Source organism: Vombatus ursinus, unplaced genomic scaffold (assembly GCF_900497805.2).
Source record: "Vombatus ursinus unplaced genomic scaffold, bare-nosed wombat genome assembly UNPS02000582.1, whole genome shotgun sequence".
NCBI classification, from domain to species: domain Eukaryota; kingdom Metazoa; phylum Chordata; class Mammalia; order Diprotodontia; family Vombatidae; genus Vombatus; species Vombatus ursinus.
The window spans coordinates 20,484,641-20,508,409 of record NW_020940360.1 but is presented as its reverse complement, the minus strand read 5'-3'; the positions used below and the strand labels follow the sequence as shown (position 1 = coordinate 20,508,409).

The 23,769-nt window shown below is 35.1% G+C and overlaps 1 protein-coding gene across 2 annotated transcripts in view; it reads right to left on the bottom strand.

The window, feature by feature from the left end:
- The window catches only part of MANEA (mannosidase endo-alpha), a 90,921-nt gene that overhangs the window by 22,264 nt on the left and 44,888 nt on the right, over window positions 1–23,769 (bottom strand). For both annotated transcript variants that reach the window (XM_027854560.1, XM_027854552.1), the window contains one exon: window positions 6,076–6,185. In XM_027854560.1, coding sequence (XP_027710361.1) covers window positions 6,076–6,185 — 110 coding nt within the window. The remainder of the gene's footprint in view (window positions 1–6,075; window positions 6,186–23,769) is intronic.

Here is a 23,769-nt window from a genome sequence, read left to right as displayed (position 1 = left end):
ATAGGATCTTTTTCTGATTTTTATCTTTTTGAGGCCTGATAGTAATACTGACCAGTAAAAGATTAAACAGTTTAGTATTTTTTGAGTATAATTTTAAATTATTTTTGATAACGCTTAAACCAATTCATAGTTTTGCCAACAGTATAGTATTACTTTCTTGCCCTAATTATCTTCTCCAAATTCTACAGAAAGATATAGATCTCTATAGCTCTCTAGATATAAACAGATGTCCAGATACATAACTCTTTATATATATGTATATGTATATATATACTCTTTTGTTATCTTTGCCCACCTACTCAGTGTGAAGTGAAACCTCAGACTTATTTTAATTTGCATTTTTCCATATGGTTTTTGATGGCATGCATATACTCTTGAAAGTAACTTGTTAATATGTTTCCATTTTCTCTAGTTCTTATAGATTTGCATTAATTCCATACAAAAACACATTTATCAGTGTTCAACCAGAGATATGTTAATACGGATGTTTTGTCATTCTATAATTATCCTTTTCATTTAAGTTTATAGCTTTGTACATTTATAATTATGATGTTTCATTTTCTAAAGGTTTTTAGTCTTTAACTTCTTTCCTATATATCTTTGTTAGATTTGTTCAGGTCTGAAGGGGACACATGAAGTTCTAAACAACTACAGTTTTGCTGTTTACTTCTCATAGTAACTTAATTAGCTTTTCCCTTTCACTTAGATGCTATGTCATTTGATACATATATATTCTCTATGACGCCTTTTAGTTGTAGTTTTCTTGTTTATCTCTTTTGTTAATACCTGTTTTTTCTGTTCCTTTGTTTTGAGATTATGATTGACATTCATACTTTTTTGGATTCTGCTAAGGCATATTAGATTCTGTTCAAACTTCAAATTTACTGTTTTAATCTCTGTAACACACTGTTGGGTTTTACTTTCTTATCCATTCTGTTATATTCCTCAGTTTTATGGGTAAATACATCCATTGTTAGATTTATTTTTCTTTCCATCAAATCCTATTATAATATTTATTCTTTTTGTCTCCCTGAACCTCTACCCTACTCTTTATAAGAAAAAAGAACTGGGGCAGAAAAAAGGAATGAATTCAATTCTAGTAACTTAACTACTAATTGACTCTAATAATTCAATGCCAAATGCAACTGTCTGATCTCAATCCTAAAATCTTCCCCTCTTCACACAGACCAAGAATAGATCATTGATTATTTTCTTCACCCTCCTTTTAACTTATCTTTGTTAAGTAGTACTACCCTGGGAACCATTTTTCTTTTTCCTTGTGACAACTGTTTGTTCACTTCTATAAATTTTTTTAAACCCCTCTCATCCCACATCCACACTGCTGCTTATTATATTTGTAAACGTTTTTTTTTTTCAATCTTTCATGTTCATGAAATGTCTGCTTCCTCTACTCCCTCTCTTTGTCGATAACATTTTTTATTGTACCACTTCTGAAAAAACACTAAGTTCCTTAGTCTTCTTCCTCATTCCTCTTTCCCAGTATTTTTCTCTACACCCCCCTATCTTCTCTGTTTTAAAAACACACATACACAAACCCAAAATTTGTCTTTCTTTGTTCTGATATTGCCTCCTTGAAGATGGAAGAGTTTGGAAAAGACAATATTGTCTTCCGGCCTCTGACATAGTAGAGGAATAGGGCTGAGGTGTATGGGGATGAGAACATGAGATCTGGTGGCAGGGGAGAAGGTGTAGGCAGTGTATAGCTATAGAGAATGCAGTACCTTTGGACTAAGCCTCACTTTTAAGAATCCTGTAAATGGCAGAAGGTAATTCAGTTTTTTTTAAGTGTTAGGAAACAGGTCAATCTTTTGATTTAAGCACTTGATTATTATTTAGCCCTTTCAAGTTGCTCAAACATATTTGCCTTCCTAGATGCCCCTTATATCCTGTGTTTCTGTTTTAAAGATTCTCCTCAGCAGTGTTTTCCCAAGAGGAATACATGGGAGTCAGTGATTTGAATAAAAGTCCTTTTTCCTCTCTATTGGATTGAGCTTAGTGTTGCTGATTAAATTATTTTTGGTTGTAGTTCTTTTTCTTTAGCCTTTGGTATTACAAGCTTTTCTTTCCCTTCTTTTATTTGCTATATAATCTTGTTTCACACTGATTAGGTTTCTTAGGTACTAGGGGCTCTTTTTTTTTTTCCTGGCTGCTTATAATACTTTGAAATTTGTTTTGGAAGGTCTAGAATTTTGGAATCAAGTTTCTTGGGGTATTACATTTTGAATTCTTTCAAAGGGTAACCTGAGAATTCTATTTATTACCACTTTATCCTTCTGATATGTATTTTGCCCTACAGCCCAGTGTGTAGTTAACATATCAGTTCTTCAAGGTTCAGCTAGGGACTAAACTATCCCATTCAAATCTGAAATCTTTGCTGAAGTTGCTAGCTGTACTACTATACTGTAAAAGATTTATGGAACCTCAGACCTCAAGATCAAATTGAATGATCTTTTCTCAATCCTCACCTTTCTCTATATCATTTGCCATTATTGATCACTGACTCCTTATAGATACTCTCCTCTTTGGATTTTCACAATATTGATATTGTTCTCTCCTGATTCTCCTCCTATCTCTGCACCCACTCCTTTGTATCCTTTGTTGGCTCATCATCCATGTCACATCCACTAACCATGGAGGTCCCCTAAAAGCTTTGTTCTCAGTTCTCTTCTCTTTTCACACTGTACCATCTCATTCATCAGCACCCATGGGTTCAATTATCTGAAGATGATTCCCAAATTTATACATTCAGCCCTAGTCTCACTCCTAAGCTGGAGTTCCAGTCACCAACAGGATCTTGGACATCTTGAACTGGATATCAAAGTCCAAATGTCCAAAACTAAACTCATCTTTTTCCTAAAACTATCATTTTGTTGGAATTGTTGAAGGTATGGCCATCCTCTCAGTCACCCAAGATCTTAACCTGGATTTCATCCTTGACTCCTCACTCTCATTCACCCCACATATCCAATCTGTTGTTAAATCTTCTATCTCTTTCTTTATAGACAGTCACAATTCTAGCTCAGACCCTCTCACCTAGTGAGATAGCAATAGCCTGAAATAGCCTTATAATTGGTATTCCTGCATCAAATCCTTACTCTAATCCATCTTCCACTTGGCTGTCAAGGTGATTTTACTAAAGTACAAATACTGACCATGTTATCCCCCTAATCAATGGGCTCCAGTGGCTTCCTATTGCCTTCTTGATTAAATAAAAACTCCTTTGGTTGGCATTTAAAGTTTTTTAAGACTTTTTTTTTTCACATTTTATTTTGCTCAATGTATTCCACAACCTAAATGCAATTTACTACTTGCAGTTCCTCACACACAGTACCCCATTTTCTGTCTCTGTACTTTTATACTGGTTCATTACATGCCTGGAATGCTTTACCTTTAATCCTCAGCTCAAGTCTCATCTTCCACAGGACGTTTTTACATTCTCTCCACCCCTCCACCTCTTTAACTGTTATTAGTCCCTTCTTTCAAATTATTTTCTTCTACTCTGTATATATCTTGTATGTACCTAAGCATTTACATGTTGTCTCCACCACTGGAATAAACTCCTCCTTGAGGGTGGAGACTTTTTTAGTCTTTGTCTCCTTAGTGCTTAGTACACTGCCTGGCACATAGTAGGCACTTAATAAACATTTGTTGATGACTGACAAGTATTAATGTCTGACCTTTACAACTTAACAGCACTTGTTTCCTAACACTTAAAAAGAATCATTTATGGGATTCTTAAGAGTTAGGCTTAGCCTAAAGGTACTGCATTCCCTATGGCTACACACCGTCTACACCTTCTGCCCTGCCATCAAATCTCATTTTCTCATCCCCTATTCCTCTACTATGTACCAATCCAGCTTTCTTTGCCTCTTACATTGTGCCCTCTGAAATCTTTTCTATCACTAACAAACTTCACCTTATATCTCTTTTTCTTAGGCTTTGTTTACTTATTAGCATTCCAAACTGGTTTTTATATACACACACATATACATGTGTGTATGCATATATATGTGTGTATGCATACATGTTATGTATATATTTCCGGTCTATCCTTTTAAATTCTGGTTTTAAAATCTGGTTTAAATTCTGGTCTCTCACATCCCTTTGTCCTGTGGGCTTCTCAAATTCAACATGTCCAAAACAGAACTCATTATCTTTTCCCTCCAGGCCTAATTTCTTATTAACTTCTGTATTTCTAGTAAAGGGTCAACCCCATCTTAAGCACCCAAGTTTCTAACTTTGAAATCATCCTTGAGTCCTGTCACATCACATATCCAATCAGTTGCCAAATTTTGTTGATCTACCTTTCTAACATATTCACATCCATCTTCTTCTTCCACACATATAGCCACTGCATTAGTTCAGTTTCATATCAAATCTCACCTTTACTTCTCTACTTTAATAGGCTCCTAATTGCCTATCCTCCAAAAACCTATTTTTGATAGGAATATCACAAAATGATATTCCTAAAAAGCACATGTTTCATTATGTCACTCACTAAACTCCAGTGGCTAATTATTATTACTAGAATCAAATACAAACTCCTACATTTGGCTTTTAAAGCCCTTCCCACTCTTGCTTCAACCCAGCTTTCCAGGCTTTCTATGTATTACTTTTGTTCATGAACTTTATGGTCCAGACAAAGTGGCTTTCTTGCTGTTCATTATACATGCCAATTGATTGTACCTTTGTTGTCTTTGTACCTTTGCACAGATTTTCTCCCATGCCCAGAATACATGCTCCTTCTTTACCTTTGACTCTTAAGAATCCCTATTTTTCTTCAAACATCAGTTCCTAATCTTCTTCAAAGCATACCTCCTACATATTGTCTTTCCTGATTCCCCCACTTATTAGTGTTCTCCCATTCCCTTATATTTACTTTACACATGCCCATTTTGTATGTAAATGTGTACATGCTGTTCTCACCTTTAGAATCTAAGTTCCTTGAAGATACGGATGGTCTCATTTATGATTTGAAACCAAAACACACAGCACAGTGCTTGGCACATAACAGGTGCTTAATAAATTCTTGTTAATTGAATAATTGGTTTTACTACTTCTGTTAAGTTTTCTTTTATGGCCCTGGGCAAGTTATTAAACCTGCTTGCCTCAATTTCTTCAATTGTGGAATGGAAACAATAGCACCTACCTCCTAGGGTTGTTGTTAGGATCAAATGAGGCAATATTTGTAAAGCACTCAGCACAGTGCCTAGCAAATAGCAGGGTCTCTATGAATTTCAACTATTATTATCTCTTAAAATATGGCAGAAGCTTCCTGTTTTATCAATGCTTTCTCAAATGATCTCTTCTGATTCTGTTTTTTTAGTTCTATTATTTTTATATTACATATCTCATATATTCTTTAAATTCTCCAAGCATTTGATTTTGTTCTAAATATGTCTTATATTAATTTATAATTCAAAGAGAAAAATAAGGACAAAACATCTAAAATCAGTCAATTTCTATTTCTGATCCCCATAAGTTCAGTAGTCTTGTCCAACTCTTTGTGACACATTTGGGCTTTTCTTGGCAAGGATAATGGAGTAGTTTGCCATTTCCTTCTCCAGCTCATTTTACAGATGAAGAACCAAGACAAACAGGGTGAAGTGACTTGTACAGGGTAAGTAAGTGTCTGAGGTCAGATTTGAACTCAGGAAGATGAGTTTTCCTGACTCCAGGCCTGGCGCTCTACTCATTGTGCTACCTAGCTGCCTTCAATCCCCATAACAAAGCCAAATTTTCATTATTCATTCATTTTCATCCACTTTGTTGCTAAAATGTTTGTGATCGTCCATAAGGACATAAATACATGTAAAAGTTATTTGAAAAAATATTAATAACCACAAATATATATAAAAAAAGATGTGAAATTTAGCTCCAAATTATATTTCCCTATGAACTGAATACATTTGTAGCAAAATGATATAAAGTCACATTTTGCAATATAAATTAAGATTCTAATTGAAATGGTTACATAATTTATCTATTTCCTAGACTAGAATTATTATTTTGCTTATTCAAAATAATTACTTATGTAAATTTTTGTGAAAATACCTTTAGATTATATTTATGAGCATTATCCAAAATAGCAGGTACCAACTCATCTGTAGATTTCCCATTATCATCAGCTGAACCAAGTGGGTACCATGACAGGGCTACCACACCTAAGAAACAACGGGAAAAAAAAACAGAGAAAGAGATGACAGTAGGTACTACATAAACTGAAAGTAGTCATTTCTTTTAATAGTTTAATAATCAACATTCAAGAGGAAATACTATTTTGAAAGCAGTACTATCAGATCAGTCTTCATATAGAACATCTATATGGATGGAAAACATCTAATAGAAGGAGTTGTATGGATCTACATATTAAAGATCTTTTATTAAAGTTTAATTATTTTTATACACACACATATACACAAAATGCAGGTTGAATTACCTGATATTATTTAAAGCTGTTTGCAATAATTTACTTAAAAAAAAGAAATATATTTTCATATGATGATGTTTCACTATTTCATTAACAGCATTTAGTGAATATACATTAGCTATAAAACACTTTAAAAATAGACATGGAAAGAATCCAGGAGAAGATGGTGATTGCCAAGGTAAGGCTGTAGAGAAGTAAAAAAAAAAAAAAAAAAAAAAAAAAAAGCAATGAGAACTGAGAAAAGATTGTAAGAAGTTCAGGTTAGTCTGAAATAACCTACTATCTCTCTGATCTAAGGGATATAAGAGATGTCCTCTTATGACTCCTTTTAAAATTCTGTTTAGAGAGGGAATTCTCTAAAGAATTTAAGTAAAAGCAGAATGAACAAAAGATCTGTTTCACAAGTCAGTGACTTCTTCCTGAAGATAGCCAAAAGAATACTCTGTCCTCTAATTTTCATTATATAATGTTTATTATATAATTCCACAATTATATAATAATTTTTATGTAACACCCAAATCCACATTTATTCTCTAAGATCCCACTACTGAGCTGGTTACTAAGGAACTTAACGTCATGCATGTAACAGGTACTGCTCTGGCCTAGCTAAGTGAGGTTTCTTCTCAGATCAAATACATGATGCTGGGTGTCCATCACACAGTCAGCTCCTCCACAGGGATGTTACTGGGGTCTCTACTTGCTGACAGCACAAACTCAACCACATCTGGTTTTTCATTTGCTTCAAAATTCTTTTTGCTACTATGGTGTGGCTTCTGTTGCCACAGTATTCTCAACCCTCAGAATTCAGATGTTCCACAGTTTATAGGTAGTAAACATTTTACTGTTTTAATACCAATTTATGTTTGTTTTTTTTAATTTAGCATCAATTTCAGGAAAGCATGTTTACTTTGCTTTATGAGTTTTGAGGCTTAATTTTGGGAAAAAAAGTTCACTTTCCATTCTATTTCTAGAGGAAGGGGCACAAGTGTAAAACAATGGCCTAGGTGTTATTAATTTACTCTGGAACCTAAGGGGTATCTATAAATATACCTAGTGGAAAAGTTCCTTTGATATTCAAAAGCTATTTAGAAATATAAGCTTATCTTCATTTAGTTAAAGACTTAGAGTGCATTTCTTGGAGATTTATCAATAAATATACCTTTGTAAAAAACTGATAAATGATTAGTTGTATTTGGTACCACAAAGTACATGAAGAAGTTATAACCTTGCAATTGGCATTGACTTAATTAAGTATTGTGATTATTTTAAATAAAATTCTTTTATTGTAGGTTGGCTTTCCTGGGATAAAACACAATGACAAACAAGGAAACAAAAATCCTTCAAGAAAAACTGACAAGAATAAATGACTACGTATTCCACCTCAATTGATCTTATCAAGTTTCTTCCTAGCTGCATGCTCTGAATAAACTATTCTTGCCAAATGTCACCGCAGTCAAGGAAAATGGAAATCTACTCTGGCAACAATGTTGTCAAGGTTTACTGGAGTTGCTAAAATATCATAGAACACAACTTAACTGTGTGAACATGTTAAGAGGCTTGGGATTGAGAGGTAGGAGTTGGAATCTTTTATTTGAAGTAGCTTAAAGTTCCTAAACACTGGTTTCTGAAGCCCAATGGTAGTAAAACAAGGTAGATTCTTCAAGTGAGGGAAAGACAGTTTTCTAGATTTTTTTATGAGATTTCAGAAAAGTATTATGTTTAGAGAAAATAATTATGTTGTAAGAAGTGATAAAAAAGGGACAGTTTCAAAGAAACTTGGGAAGACTTGTGTGAACTAATGAAGGGTAAAGGAAGCAGAATCAGGAGAAAAATTTATACAGTAATAACATTTATAAAGAAATGGAACTTTGAAAGACAAGAACGTCAAAGGATATGAACAGGTAGATTTCAAAGGAAAAAAAAAATCCAAGCTATCTACAAACCTATGGACAAAGATAACAAGAAGAGAAGGACAAATGTTAGAGTAGTTATGTTAAATCAGGCACACTAGTGTACTGTTGATAGAGCTGTAAATTAGCTCAGTTATTCTGGAAAGCAATTTGAAACTATGCCTTAAAAGATATTCTTTGAGCCACTACTGATCCATATTCCAAAGAAACCAAAGAAAGAGGAAAAATCTATTTGTACAAATACATAATAGCTTTTTGTTGTAGTAAAAATTTTAGTAACAAAAGGAGCGTCTATCAGTAGGGTAATGGTTAAGCAAACTTATATATGAATCTAATGGGATATTATTATGCCACAAAGAATGATGACATGAATAGTTTCAATGGAAAGACCAATGAACTAATACATATCAAAAATAAGCAGAGGAGATCATTTCATAAAATGATAACATTATTAAAAATATACTGAAAGGCTTTAGAACTCTGGTCAATACAATAATAAAAAAGTATAAAACAATGATGTTGAAACAAACCACTCTCTCCCAATCAGAGAGGTGATGAACAAAAAAAAAGCAGAAACATGTATTTCTGGACATGGCCAATATAGGAATTTGTTTTGCCAATCTATGAATGCACGTTTTGAGGCTTTTATTTTTCATCCTTGTTCTCCCTTCAATTAGAGGGCAGGGATGGTAGGAGGGGCAAAGTAACAAAAAAAAAAAGAGTGAAAGCTTTTAGTAGATATGGAGATTTGTAGATAGTCATATAATGGTCTCCAAAGAAAAGAAATGAAATAAATTAGCATCAATGAAACATTTAAATATGTACAGAAGTTATGATTGGACAAAGACATACTACACAGTATTGTGGTAGTTTCATATATAATCCTCTTTTCTATTCTTATTTATATATTACACTGTTAGTGTTTGCGATGTCTATTAACTTTACAATAATAATCGTATCAATTGAAAAATTGTTTTTAAAAAGATTTAAGAACTCTGATCAATGAAATGATGAATGAAAACTATATCAAATCAATGAAGAAGCATGGTACCTATCCTACCTTACAGAGAGGTGATGCAGCCAAGATGCAGAATAAAATAATTCCTTTTATGATATAAATATGGTGCTAATACCTAAACTAGGAAGAGCCAAAATAGGGAAAGAAAACTACAGACCAATTTCCCTAATGAATATTGATGCAAAATTTTTAAATAAAATGCTAGCAATGAGATTACAGCAACATATCACAAGACAAGAAAAAAAATACAGCAATATATCAGAAAGATCATACACTATGAACAGAAGGGATTTATGCCAGAAATGCACGGCTGGTTCAATATTAGGAAAACTATCAGCATAAGTGACCATATCAATAACAAATACAACAAAAATAATATGATTATCTCAATAGATGCAGAAAAAGCTTTTGACAAAATACAACACTCATTCCTATTAAACACTAGAAAGTATTGGAATAAATGGAGCTTTCCTTGATTGATAAGTAGTATCAATCTGAAACTATCAGCAAGCACTATCTATATTTGGAACAAGCTAGAAGCCTTTCCAATACAATCAGAAGCAAGGATGCCCTCTGTCATGACTATCATTTAATATTATACCAGAAATGCTAGCTGTAACAATAAGGGAAGAAAAAGAATTGAAAGAATTATAACAGGCAATATGGAAATAAAACTATCACTCTTTGCAGATCATATGATGATATACTTAAGAGAATCCTAGAGAATCAACTAAAAATTAGCTGAAACAATTAACTTTGCCAAAGTTTCAGAACATAGAATAAAGCCACTTTAATAAATTATCAGCATTTCAAATACCAACAAAGTTCAGCAAAAAATAGGATAGAAAAAGAAATTCCATTTAAAAGAACTGCAGATGACACAAAATACCAAGACAAACTCAGGAATTATGTGGACATAATTACAAAACACTTTTCACATAAAGTCAGATCTAAACAACTGGAAAAATATTAATTGTCATGTGTACACTGAGTCTATATAATAAAAATGACAACTCTACATACATTAATTTATTCAGTGCCATACCAATCAAACTACCAAAAAATTAGAGAGCTAGAAAAAATGTCAAAATTTATCTGGAAGAACAAAAGGTCAAGGGTATCAAAGGAATCAGTGATTTAAAAATGTGAAGGAAAGTAGCCTAGTAGTACCAGATCTCAAGCTGTTTTACAAAGTGGTAATCTTCAAAACAATCTGGTACTGGCTAAGAAATAGAGTGATGGATCAGTAGAATAGATTAGGTACACAGTAGTAAATGACCAGAATAATCAAGCGTTTGATAAATCCAAAGATCTAAACTTTGGAGACAAATACTCACTATTTGACAAAAATTGCTGAGAAGAAGGAAATAGCATAAGCAATGAAGAAACAAAACGATCATTCTTTACAGATGATATGATGGTATACTTAGAGAATCCTAATGAATCAATTAAAAAACTACCTGAAATAATTAACAACTTTAGCAGAGTTACAGGATATATAATAAACCCACATAAATCATCAGCATTTCAATATATTACCAACAAAGTAGAGCAGCAAGAGGTAGAAAGAGAAATTCCATTTAAAGTAACTGTAGACAATCTAAAATATTTGGGAGTCTATTTGCCAAAACAAACCCAGGAACTATATGAGCACATGTACAAAACTGCTTTTCACACAAATGAAGTCAGATCTAAATAACTGGAAAAACATCAGTAGGGTAGGCCAAGCTAATATAATAAAAATGATAATTCTACCTAAATTAATTTACTTATTTAGTGCCATGGCAATCAAATAACCAAAAAATTATTTCATAGAGCTAGATAAAATAATAATAAAATTCATCTGGAAGAACAAAAGGTCCAGAATATCAAGGGAAATAATCAAAAGAAATGCAAGGGAAAGTAACCCACCAGATCTAAAACTGTATTATAAAGCAGAAATCATCACAACCACTTGGTACTGGCTAAGAAATAGAGCGATGAATCAGTGGAACACATTTGATATGTAAGACCCAGTAGTCAGTGACTATAGTAATTTACTGTTTCAAAAAACCAAAGACTCCAGCTTCTGGGATAAGAACTCATTATTTAATAAAAACTGTTGGGAAAACTGGAAAACAGTATGGCAGAAAGCCATAGAAAGGCACAGCGCATCTTATGCCGTATACCAAGACAAGGTCAAAATGGGAACATGATTTAGACATAAAGGGTGAGACTATAAGCAAATTAGAAGAGCAAGGAATAATTTACCTGTCAAATCTATGGAGAAGGGAAGAATTTATGACCAAAGAAGATACAGAACATTATGAAATACAAAATGGATAATTTTGATTACATTAAATTGAAAAGTTTCTGCACAAAACCAATGCAAATAAGATAAGAAGGGAAGCAGAAAGTTGGGGAACAATTTTTACATCCAGTGTCTCTGATAAAGACTTCATTTCTAATATAGAGAACTGAGTCAAATTTATAAGAACACAAGTCATTTCCCAATTGATAAATGGTCAAAGGACATGAACAGGCAGTGTTCAGATGAAAAAATTAAAGCTATCTCTAGTCATATGAAAATATGCTCTAAATCACAATTGATTAGAGAAATGAAAATCAAAACAACAAGTTACCACATCATACCTATCAGATTGGCCAACATGACAAAACAGGAAAATGATAAATGTTGGAGAAAATGTGGGAAAACTGGAACAGTAATGCATTGTTGGTGGAGTTGTGAACTGATCCAACCATTCTGGAGAGCAATTTGGAACTATGACCAAAGAGCTATAAAACTCTGCATACCAATATCCAGCAACACCACTACTAGGTCTGCATCCCAAAGAGATCATAAAAATAGTAAAAGGACCCACATGTACAAAAATATTTATAGTAGGTCTTTTTGTGATGGCCAAAAATTGGAAATTGAGGGAATGCCCATCAATTGGGAAATGGCTAACAAGTTTTGATATATGAATGTAATGGAATACTATTGTTCCATAAGAAATGATGAGCAGGTGGATTTCAGAAAAAACCTGGAAAGACTTACATGAACTGATGCTGAGTGAAGTGAGTAGAACGAGGAGAACATTTTATACAGTAACAGCAATACTGGGCAATGACTAACTTCAACAGACCTAGCTCTTCTCAGTAACACAACGATCTAAGACAATTCCAAGACTCATGATGGAAAATGCTATCCACATGCAGAGAGAGATTCATGGAATCTGAATGAAGATCCAAGCATACTGTTTTCTCTTTTTTTGTTTGTTTTTTCTTTCTTGTGATTTTTCCCTTTTGTTCTGATTCTTCTTTCACAGCATGACTAATGTGCAAATATGTTTAATATGATTATACATGTATAGCCCATATCAGACTGTATGCCATTTTGGGGAGGGATGAAGAGAGAGAGAGGGGGAAAATTTAGCATTCAAAATCTTATAAAAGAGTTGAAAACTAAAAATAGATAAATTAATCTAAAAATTGCTGGGAAAACTGGAAAGCAGTTTGAAATAGAACAATATCCCATACCATATGCCAAGACAAGGTCTAGGTACATGATTTAGACATAAACATTGATATCATAAGAAAATTAGTGGAGCATAGAAAAATTGATCTTTCATATCTAAGGATAAGTGAAGGATTTGTGACCAAAAAATAAGAAATAGACAGGATCACAGGATATAGAATAATTTTGATTAATTTAAATAAAAAGTTTTTACAGAAACAAAATTAATGTAGCCAAGATTAGAAAAAAAGCAGGAAACTCGGAAACTAATGTTCACAAGTTTCTCTGATAAAGTCTCTAATTCCCAAATATATAGAAGACTGAGTCAAATTTATAAGACCTCGAGTCCTTTCCCAATTTATAAATGGTCAAAGGATATGAACAGGCAATTCCAGAAGAAATAATCACAGCAATCTATAGTCATATGAAAAAAAATGCTTTAAAATCACTATTGGTCAGAGAAATGCAAAAAAACAACTCTGAGGTACCACAAAGAAACTCAAAGAAAATAAACATAAACATATCAAAGGATCACATAAAATGCCTTATTAGAAATTAAGTCTGAATTATATGGCTATAGCCTTTGAAAAATTGGAAGAGACCTCAGAGGTCATCTAATCAAACACATGCCTGAACATGAACCTTCCCTATGGCACCCCTGAGGGTCAGAGGTCAGAGTCTACTTATATACCTTCTCCATTTTTCTTTGAGATCCCCTTCTTTTAGACAGGATAGTAAGAAGATAGTTAGGAAGATTTCCCCCCCCCCCCACATCCAGAGCTGAAATCTGCCTCTGCAAATTCTACTCATTATTCTTAGTTCTATACACTGAAGCCAAGCCAGGCAGAGTTCTTTTTCTGTATGACAATCCTTTAAGTCCTTAAGACTGAAGACAGTCATCACTCATCACATCCTTCCTAAACCTTCTCTTTTCCAGGTCATACGTTCCCAGATCCTTTAACAAATCCTGATACAGCATAGTTGACAAGTCCCTTCCCCTTCCTCATTGCTCTCCTTTGGACATGCTCACATTTATCAATAATGGGAAAAAAAGAAACATTTCCTCTGTTTCTTTTTTATAACAGTATATTTAATGTTTTTCAAAGATTCAACCTTTTTCACTAAAAATGAACAAATTCCTATGAAATCTGGGAATATACTGTCTACATTCTTATAAAACTTTTATTTGGTCTGAGATTGAGAAATAGCTTTTTCTAGACCTTATGCAATCTATTTTAATTGTATTCACTTGCTAATTAGCTCCCTTGGCTACTTTACAATTCTAGTGAAATTTAGTGATTTGCTATTGTACTGAAGTGCTGTAAAATTTTCTTAGATCCTAAGAGTTAGAAAAAAATTCCTTGGCATAAAATTTCTAAGGGAAAAATAGAATGAAGTCTTGGGGTTAAGGTAACATATCTCTAGCTTCTCTAATTTTAACATAATTAGAGACTGGAGATATATATAACAATACCCTATATGCTATAGGTTATCACACTCACGAATCAATTTTAGCCCTAGAGGTCATTTTATCCTTCTTCCCAGTGAGGTTAAACTTCACTAATGAGAAGCAATGTTTACTATGTTTTTATTATCTCTTAACCAACAACTCAGTAAAATATTTACCAAGTGCAATTAACTATGCTAGATGATCTGAAAGACAGGAAGAAACCCCCATAAATCACTGTGCTTGCTATCAAAGGGCAGATAGTGCTGTTGAAAGTTAGCATCTTGAGGTTTCGCTTCAGGAACCAAGATGGTGGAGTAAGAAGTAAGTTGCTCTGACCCTCTCTCACTGACCTCTGAAAACCCAGAATTTAGCTCTAGGAAAAATCCTGGAAGAGCAAAAACAGCAGAAAGACAGGGTGCAGCAGTCTTGTAGCCCAGGAAGCTTGAGGGATTAACAGGAAAGGACTCCCTTGTTTTGGTGGAGGAGGGGCAGTACAGAATGGGAGGTGTCCCACCCAGCAAGCTAGCAGAAAGCTCCACCTCAGCATACCAGGGGGAGATCCTGAAGCCCAGAGTGGTGGAGCAGGCAAGTACCAACACCAGGAACCCTGAGTGCCTCAGTAAGGGCAGGGGAACTGGTGGAAACCAGCTCGGAAAACTGAGTTCTATTGCAGCCAAGTTTCCTGGTGCCTCAGCATAACTCTAGGAAGCACAACTCCAAGAGGGAAACTCCAGGCTAAGAGACATCCTGCAGCAGGGAAACATCCCTGTGCAATGCCTGAGCAAGCAGAAGCCAAAGAAAGTAGTGCAAAGCCTGGGTGAGCAGGCATCCTCCAGGAGCAAGATTCCCCACCTCTACCCCTAGAGCTCCAGTGTTGTTGATTCCAGCCCAATACCAGGTAAGCCACCAGAACCCTACAGCCTCAAACTGCCAGTACCTGAGGCCCCAGCACATAAAGCCAGTGACCAGGCCTTGGCCCCCTGCACAAGAAACTTGGGTCAGTGGTCCCTGCTCTCCAGGAGGAATTTTTTTTTTTAAAGTCAGGAAATAAGCACAACAAGCAAAAAGAAACATATAATTACCATGGATTCTTATTATGGGGACAGGGAAGATCAAGGCAGAAATTCAGAAGAGGACAACATTGTCAACATTGTCAGGACAACTGAAACCTCAAAAGGGAATATGAACTGGTCTGAAGCCCAAAAAGTCTTCTTGGAAGAGCTGAAGAAGGATATTAAAAATCAAATAAGAAAGGTAGAAGAAAAATTGGGAAAAGAAATGAAAGGTATGCAAGAGAGAGTCAATAGCTTGGAAAAGGAAGAACAAAAATTAACTGTAGAAAACAGGTCCTTAAAAAATACAACGGGGGTGAAGCCAAGATGGCAGAGGGAAAGCAGTGACTTGCTTGAGCTCTCCCCCAAACCCCTACAAATACCTATAAAAAATGGCTCTAAACAAATTCTAAAGCAGCAGAACCCACAAAAAGACAGAACGAACCAAATTTCCAGCCCAAGACAACCTGGATGGTTGATCAGAAAGGTAGAACGCACCAGGCAAGGAGAGGAGCACAGTTTGGTGTGGGCACGCAGGCCACATCGAGCCTAGAGCAGGCCTCAGAGAACTGAATCACGGGCAGCTGTGGAGGTTTCTAGACTTCTCAACCCACGGACGCCAGAGACAACTTAGAAGGTCAGTGGGAAAAGTCTGTGACTGTGGTGAAAGAGGAGCTAGGTCTCAGCCGCAAGTCTTGCGTGCGGTCTGGGGCCGTGGCTTTTTCCTAAGCCCACAGACTGAGGGGGAATCAAGTGGCTGATTAGAGGGGGATTCCCGGGATCTCTTTGCCAGTGTTGAGGCAGGAATCTGTTGCTTTGCACATGCTTGGATCTGGGTCACAGTTCTTAGGGGCAGTCGTGGGGCGAGAAGGAGTGCTGTCGTGGTGGAGCTTGTTGTGGCAGTGGAGAGAAAACACCTCGCCTCTTATCATAACACCCTGATAGAACTGATAATTTTCAGGTCCCTAGAAGTATCTCTGAAAGCAACTGTACAAGCCCCCAAAGCTTGGGACAGTACATTCTCCACATTGAAAGCAGACTCTTACCTTAACAAAGAGTTTAAAACTCAAGTAATTGGCCGGGATCATGAGTAAGCAGCGCAAAAAGAGTCAAGACTATATTATCTTATTTTGGTGACAAAGAAGATCAAAACATACAACCAGAAAAAGACAACAAAGCCAAAGCTCCTACATCCAAAGCCTCCAAGAAAAATATGAATCAGTCCCAGGCCTTGGAAGAGCTCAAAAGGGATTTTGAGAAGCAAGTAAGAGAAGTAGAGGAAAAACTGAGAGTGATGCAAGAAAATCATGAAAAACAAGTCAACAGCTTGCTAAAGGAGACCCAAAAAAATACTGAAGAAAATAACACCTTAAAAAATAGCCTAACCCAAATGGCAAAAGAAGTCCAAAAAGCCAATGAGGAGAAAAATACCCTAAAAAGCAAAACTGGTCAAATGGAAAAGGAAGTCCAAAAGATTTCTGAAGAAAATACTTCCTTAAAAATTAGAATAGAGCAATTGGAAGCTAGTGACTTTATGAGAAATCAAGACACTGTAAAACAAATCCAAAAGAATGAAAAATTAGAAAAAAATGTGAAATATCTCATTGGAAAAACAACTGACCTGGAAAATAGATCCAGGAGAGAGAATTTAAAAATTATCGGACTATCTGAAAACCATGATAAAAAAAGGAGCCTGGACAGCATCTTTTAGGAAATCATCAAAGAAAACTCCCCTGAGGTTCTACAACCAGAGGGTAAAATAGTCATCGAAACCAATCACCTCCTGAAAGAGATCCTAAGTTGAAAATTCCAAGGAATATAGTAGCCAAATTCCGAAATTACCAGGTCAAAGAGAAAATACTGCAAGCAGCCAGAAAAACAATTGAAATATCATGGAACCACAGTCAGGATTATGCAGGACCTTGCAGCTTCTACATTAAAAGATCGTAGGGTGTGGAATACAATACTCCATAAGGCAAAGGAGCTTGCATTACAACCAAGGATCAACTACACAGCAAAAATGTTCATGATCTTTCAGGGGAGGAGATGGACATTCAATGAAATAAGGAACTTCCAAACCTTCTGATGAAAAGACCAGAGCTCAACAGAAAATTTGAATACATATAATAAAAATGACAGTTCTACCTAAGCTAATTTACTTATTCAGTGCCATACCAATCAAACTACCAAAAAATTATTTTATAGAGCTATGAAAAATAATAACAAGATTCATTTGGAAGAACAAAAGGTCCAGAATATCAAGGGAACTAATGAAAAGAAATGCAGGAGAAGGTGGCCTAGCCATACCAGATCTTAAATTGCATTATAAAGCAGCAATCATCAACACTGCTTGGTACTGGCTAAGAAATAGAGTGGTGGATCAGTGGAATAGGTTGAGTATGTAAGACACAGTAGTCAATGACTATAGTAATCTACTGTTCGATAAACCCAAAGACCCCAGCTCCTGGTATAAGAACTCACTATTTGACAAAAACTGCTGGAAAAACTGGAAAAGAGTATGGCAGAAACTAGGCATAGACCAACATCTTATACCCTATACCAAAATAAAGTCAAAATGGGTTATGATTTAGATATAAAGGCTGATACTATAAGCAAACTGGGACCACAAGGAATAGTTTACCTGTCAAATACATGGAGAACAGAAGAATTTATGACCAAACAAGAGATAGAGAACATTATGAAATACAAAATGGATAATTTTGATTACATTAAATTGTCCATTAAATTGTGTTTTTGCACAAAGTCAATGCAAGTAAGATAAGGAGGGAAGCAGAAAATTGGGAAAGAATTTTTACAACCAGTGCCTCTGATGAGGGCCTCATTTCTAAAATATAGAGAGAACTAAGTCGAATTTATAAGAATACAAGTCATTCCCCAACTGATAAATGATCAAAGGAGATGAATAGGCAGTTTTCAGATGAATATAGTCATATGAAAAATGCTCTAAATCTACTGATTAGAGAAATGCAAATCAAAACAACTCTGAGGTACCACATCACATCTATCAGATTGGCTAACACGACAAAACAGGAAAATGATAAATGTTGAAGAAGATGTGGGAAAATTGGAACAGTAATGCATTGTTGGTGGAGCTGTGAACTGATCCAACCATTCTGGAGAGCAATTTGGAACTATGCCCAAAGGGCTATAAAAATGTGCACAGACTTTGACCCAGCAACAGCACTTCTAGGGCTGTATCCCAAAGAGATTGTAAAATTGGAAAGCGACCCACATATACAAAAATATTTATAGCAGCTCTTTCTGTGGAGGCAAATAATTGAAATTGAGTGAATGCCCATCAATTGGGGAATGGCTGAACAAGTTGTGGTATATGAATGTAATGGAATTACATATTGTGCTATAAGAAATGATGAACAGGCAGACTTCAGAAAAACCTGGCAAGACTTGTATGAATTGATGCTGAGTGAAATGAGCAGCACCAGGAGAACATTGTACACAGTAATAGCCACGTTATACGATGACTAACTTTGATAGATTTGGCTCTTCTCAGCAATGCAAGGATCTAAGACATCTCCAAAAGTCTCATGATAAAAAATGCTATCCACATGTAGAGAAAGTACTATGGAGTTTGAATACAGATTGAAGCACACTATTTGCTCTTTTTTTATCTTGTTTTGTTTTGTTTCTTCTTTCTTGTGGTTCCTTCTATTGCTTCTAATTCTTCTTTACAACATGACTAATGTGAAAACATGTTTAATAGGAATGTATATGTAAGAGCCTATATCAGATTACATGCCATCTTGTGGAGGGAGGCAAGAAGGGTGGGGAGAAAATTTAAAATTCAAAAGCTAATGGAAGTGATTGTTGAAAACTACAAATAATTTTTAAAAAAGGAAGAAAAAGAAGGGAAAAAAAGAAAGTTACCATCCTGTTCAGAAGTTAACAAATATTTAAGTGCCCGTTATGTGTAAAATATTATTCTACACACTGGAGATATAAAGACTAAAAAGAAGCAACCTCTTTCTACTCAAGGAATTTTAACTCTACTAGGGAGATGGAATGAATACACACACACACACACACACACGCACACCCCCATATGAATAAATGTACAGTAATTTGAGGAAGGAGCATTAACAACTGGTGACATCAGGTAAAACATCACAGAGGGTGAGGATGAGGTGGGAGAAACATTGAGGCAGAGGAAAGAATTAAGGATGACTGTTCAGTGATGAACCTGGGTGAACAGAAGGATGACAGTGCCCTCCCCACAAATAGGGAAGATTGTAGGAGGGGAGGATTTATAGAAAAAGATGCTTACGTAGGGAATGTTATATGTGTATCTCTTACACCTGGCATATAGTAGATGCTTAGTAATACTTACTGATTGCCTGCTTGTTTTATACAGACCTTACAGACCATTTAATCCTTCCATTTTACAGATAAGGAAACTGACACCTATAAAGGGAGACTAACCTGCCAAAGGCATCACTGGTAGTAACTAGGATTCAAACTCAAGTCCTTTGATTTTAAGTCCAATTCTATATAAGGGTACCTTAATATCATTTTAAACAAATTTGATATAGTGCTGTAGGGCCTATTGTAGCCCTCAGGAAATGACCCACTACTGGTTCTTTTCATTGATGTTCCTCCAATATGTGACTGAATGAAATCCTCTGAATAAATGTTAACCTGTTTACTGAACTACAGAATACTTTAAAAACAGGAGACTGGCTCTTATTTGTCTTTGGGTTTATCGAACAGTAGATTACCATAGTCATTGACAATTAAGATTTAGCGTTAGAATTTAATGCCATAAATCTAAGAGCACTTTTGTCCTTTGGTATCTCAATCTTTGTGAAGAAAGTTATGGGCTCTGTGAAAAGTTTCTTGGAGTTGATAATGATGTATGAAAGAAGGCATGATAAATTAACAGTTGGCCACTGGCTGTTAGACTCTGTCTTCACTTCCTCTTCTCTCTCCTTCATCTTTCCCAACTTCCCTAATCAATACAATGCTCAAAGATTTTAAAAAGTAGATTTGACAAAAGAAGAAACAAATTAGTTCCTTTCTAACCAAGTGCTCACTGAGAAGCCCTGGGAAGCACAGAATACTGGTAAAGCTTCTTTAATATACATCAAATATAGGGTCCATGTGTTAAAAAAGGAAAAGTCAGGAGCCATCTTTATTGCCTCACTCCAATAACTTGATCTGATACCGCAAACATCCATCTACAGAGCTACTGGAAGACCATCTCAAGACGCAGACTTGGGACAATTAAAGCATCCCCCATCTCCAGTCCTTCAGAAGCTGTAAAGAATAATCTTAAATATATTACTTGAATATGTAAATTTTGTGCATGGGCTTTCTTTCTCGTTATAAACACTGATTGAAACAAAATCACTATTTAGACAAGAGTTTGCTGTTAAATGGTAGGAAGTAAGATGGGCAGAAGAAATATCATGAATTCAGGTGACAATGTGGCATCCAGGTACAGCTGTGCAGGAACTTAAGGCAAAAATCAGAAGTGGATATAGAGATTGGGGAGTCATCCACAGAGGTGATAATCAAACCACTGAATGCTGATGAAATTACCAAGGGAAAGAATAGATAGAAGGAGGTGAAAAGGGTCTAGGATAGAGGCTTAGGGATACCTATGCTTAGGGGGCTGACAATAAATGATCAAATAGCAATGACTACTAAGTAGTGTTCATAAAAGCAGGAGAAAAATAGGGTGGGGGACAAAAATAAAACAAAACAAACAAACAAACAAACAAACAAACACTGCCAAGAAGACTAAGGAATGAAAGCTACAGGATTTAATATGAAAGGCTCTGTCGCAAGTAACCTTGGACAGAACAGTTTCATTAGAATAACAGTTATAACCAGATAGTCAAGGATTAAAAAATGAGTGAGGAGAAAAGAAGTGGAAATAGGGAGAATATAACTGAATTAGTGTATCTTTCCTTGGACCTTGGCAGTGAAAAGGAAGAAAGACCCCAAATAGTACAGTTTGTGGGGACAGTAGCTAAACAATTATTCCCAGGTCTCTCATCATGTGGTAGAAATGCTAATATACAATGAGAAGGAACTAAATAGACAATAAATCTACAAGTTAGTTAATTGTGAATTATTTAAAGAAATAGTATTAATTACTGATAATTCATAGCAATGGATTAAAGAGATCCTATGGAAACCTGGAAAAACTTTTATGAAATGATTCAGAGTGAAGTGAGCAGAGGTAGGAGACAAATTTATATAAGAAACAACATTGTAAAGAAAAAAACAACTTCCATTGGATTAAAAACTCTGATCAATATGACTTCACAATTTGAGAGTACTGAAGGCAAAGCGTACATTGTATGTGCTTTATCTATCCATATACCTCTCCTGACAGAGAACCAATGGAATGAATAAACAAATAAGACATACATTTTGGGACATGGCCAATGTGGGAATTTGTTTTGTTTCACTATACATATTTGTTACAAATGTTAGGTTCTACCGCTCCCCCCTCACCCCCCACCATGAAGGGATAAGGAGAGAAGAGGTACTGGGAATAGGATCCCTTCATTCCTCAAAAAAAAGAGGAGACAATAGAAATAAGGCCAGAAGGAACCATAGATAAGTAGGAAGCTTTGAAAATTAATTGCTGAATTTACTATATACTTAAATGGAAAAGTAAGCTCTACATAATAAAGATCACCATTTCATATATAATCCCCTCCTTTTGTTCTACAATGTACATGGAAATGCTTACTTTATTTCATGTTTGTTAAGTTTGGAATAAAAAAAAATTTTTTAAAGAAGCACACTGGCGATAAAAAGTTAATACTATAATTTGTCATCACTACCTAAAGACTGCACCCCTTATTATATTCCCCCCTTTTTTTGGTAAAAAAAAAAATGCTTGAAGATGTAATAAACCATTACTGTAAGCAATGTTCTGCTTAGAGTCAAATATACATAAAAGGTACAAAGGAGCAAAAGTTCAACTTGAGGGTATCTTCAGTGACTGTATGACCTATAAAGCAGATATAAAATGTCCAGCAATGGGGTTACAGAACCAAAAACTTGTAAGTGATCTTAAAGGTAATTCAAAGAAGAAACTTTCTCTACAACATACTGACAAATGGCCATTCAGTCTCAAGTTGAATAAGGAGATCTGAGGTGTAGTTCTATCTCTGATACTTATGTGACCTTGTAAAAGTCATTTGGGGTTCTAATATCATTTCTCAGATAGGTTAGATGGTATCTATGGTCTCTTATTAAAAAAAATCTGCCTTCTTGTGATTTCTATTAATCTGATTAATCTAGTCCTTTTTTCGCATTAAAACTTAAACATATGAATAAAAATACATATTTTTCTTCCCCAGGGAAAAAATAAGGTATATTAGCAGGAATTAAAGAGTTATCAATGAGTAATAATATCTAGCATGTATGTAGCACATTAAAATTTACAAAGTTCTTCGTATAACACATTCACACATGAAGCTTATAACAACTCCATAAGGTAGGGAAAAGTATTTTTACTTTCATTTTATGGATGAAAAAACATTACAGATCTATAGATTTTTAAGCTGAAAAGGACCCTTAGAGGTTATCTAGTCCAACTCCTTTATTGTACAGATGAGTAACTTAGGCCCAGAGAGCCTGACCTGTCCAAGGTAACACTGGGATTAAACGGCAGAGGTGAATTAAACTCAGATTTCTTACTCTCAGTTCAACACCTGAAGTTCCATGCCCTTTTTTGCTATTCATTCTCCATTTCTTTCCCTGTTGACTTTGTTAAGAGTAGAAAGTCTGTCCTAAGTGAAAAGGGATTCTAGGTTAGGAGTTTGGTAAGGGCAATATTTTTGAAAGCTACTTCTCTGCCCAGTTATTACCTTACTTTTCCCAGAATCGAGTGAATCCCTACGTAGTTTACATACTCAGTCATTTGAGGGTTGGCCACTCTTTTTTTTTTTAAATTTATTTATTTTTAGTTTTCAACATTCACTTCCACAAGATTTTGAGTTCCAAATTTTCTCCCCATCTCATCCCTCCCCCACCCTAAGATGGCATGCATTCTGTATACCCCTTCCCCTAATCTGCCCTCCCTTCTATTTCTCCCCCCCCTTCTCTTATCCCCTTCCCCTTCTATTTTCCTGTAGGGCAGGATAGATTTCTATACCCCATTTCCTTTATTTCTTATTTCCCAGTTGCATGTGAAAATAATTTTTTTTAACATTTGGATAATAATTCTACCTAAACTTCAATTTCAAAAGTTCTTATTTTTTTATATTATCAATAGGGAGTATGTTTCATGGACAATAGGCCACCTAAGCTCTGCAGTACCACAAACCTAACTGCTATTAAAACATTTTAATCCCTCCATCAAACTATTAAAGTCAATATTAAAAATAAATTT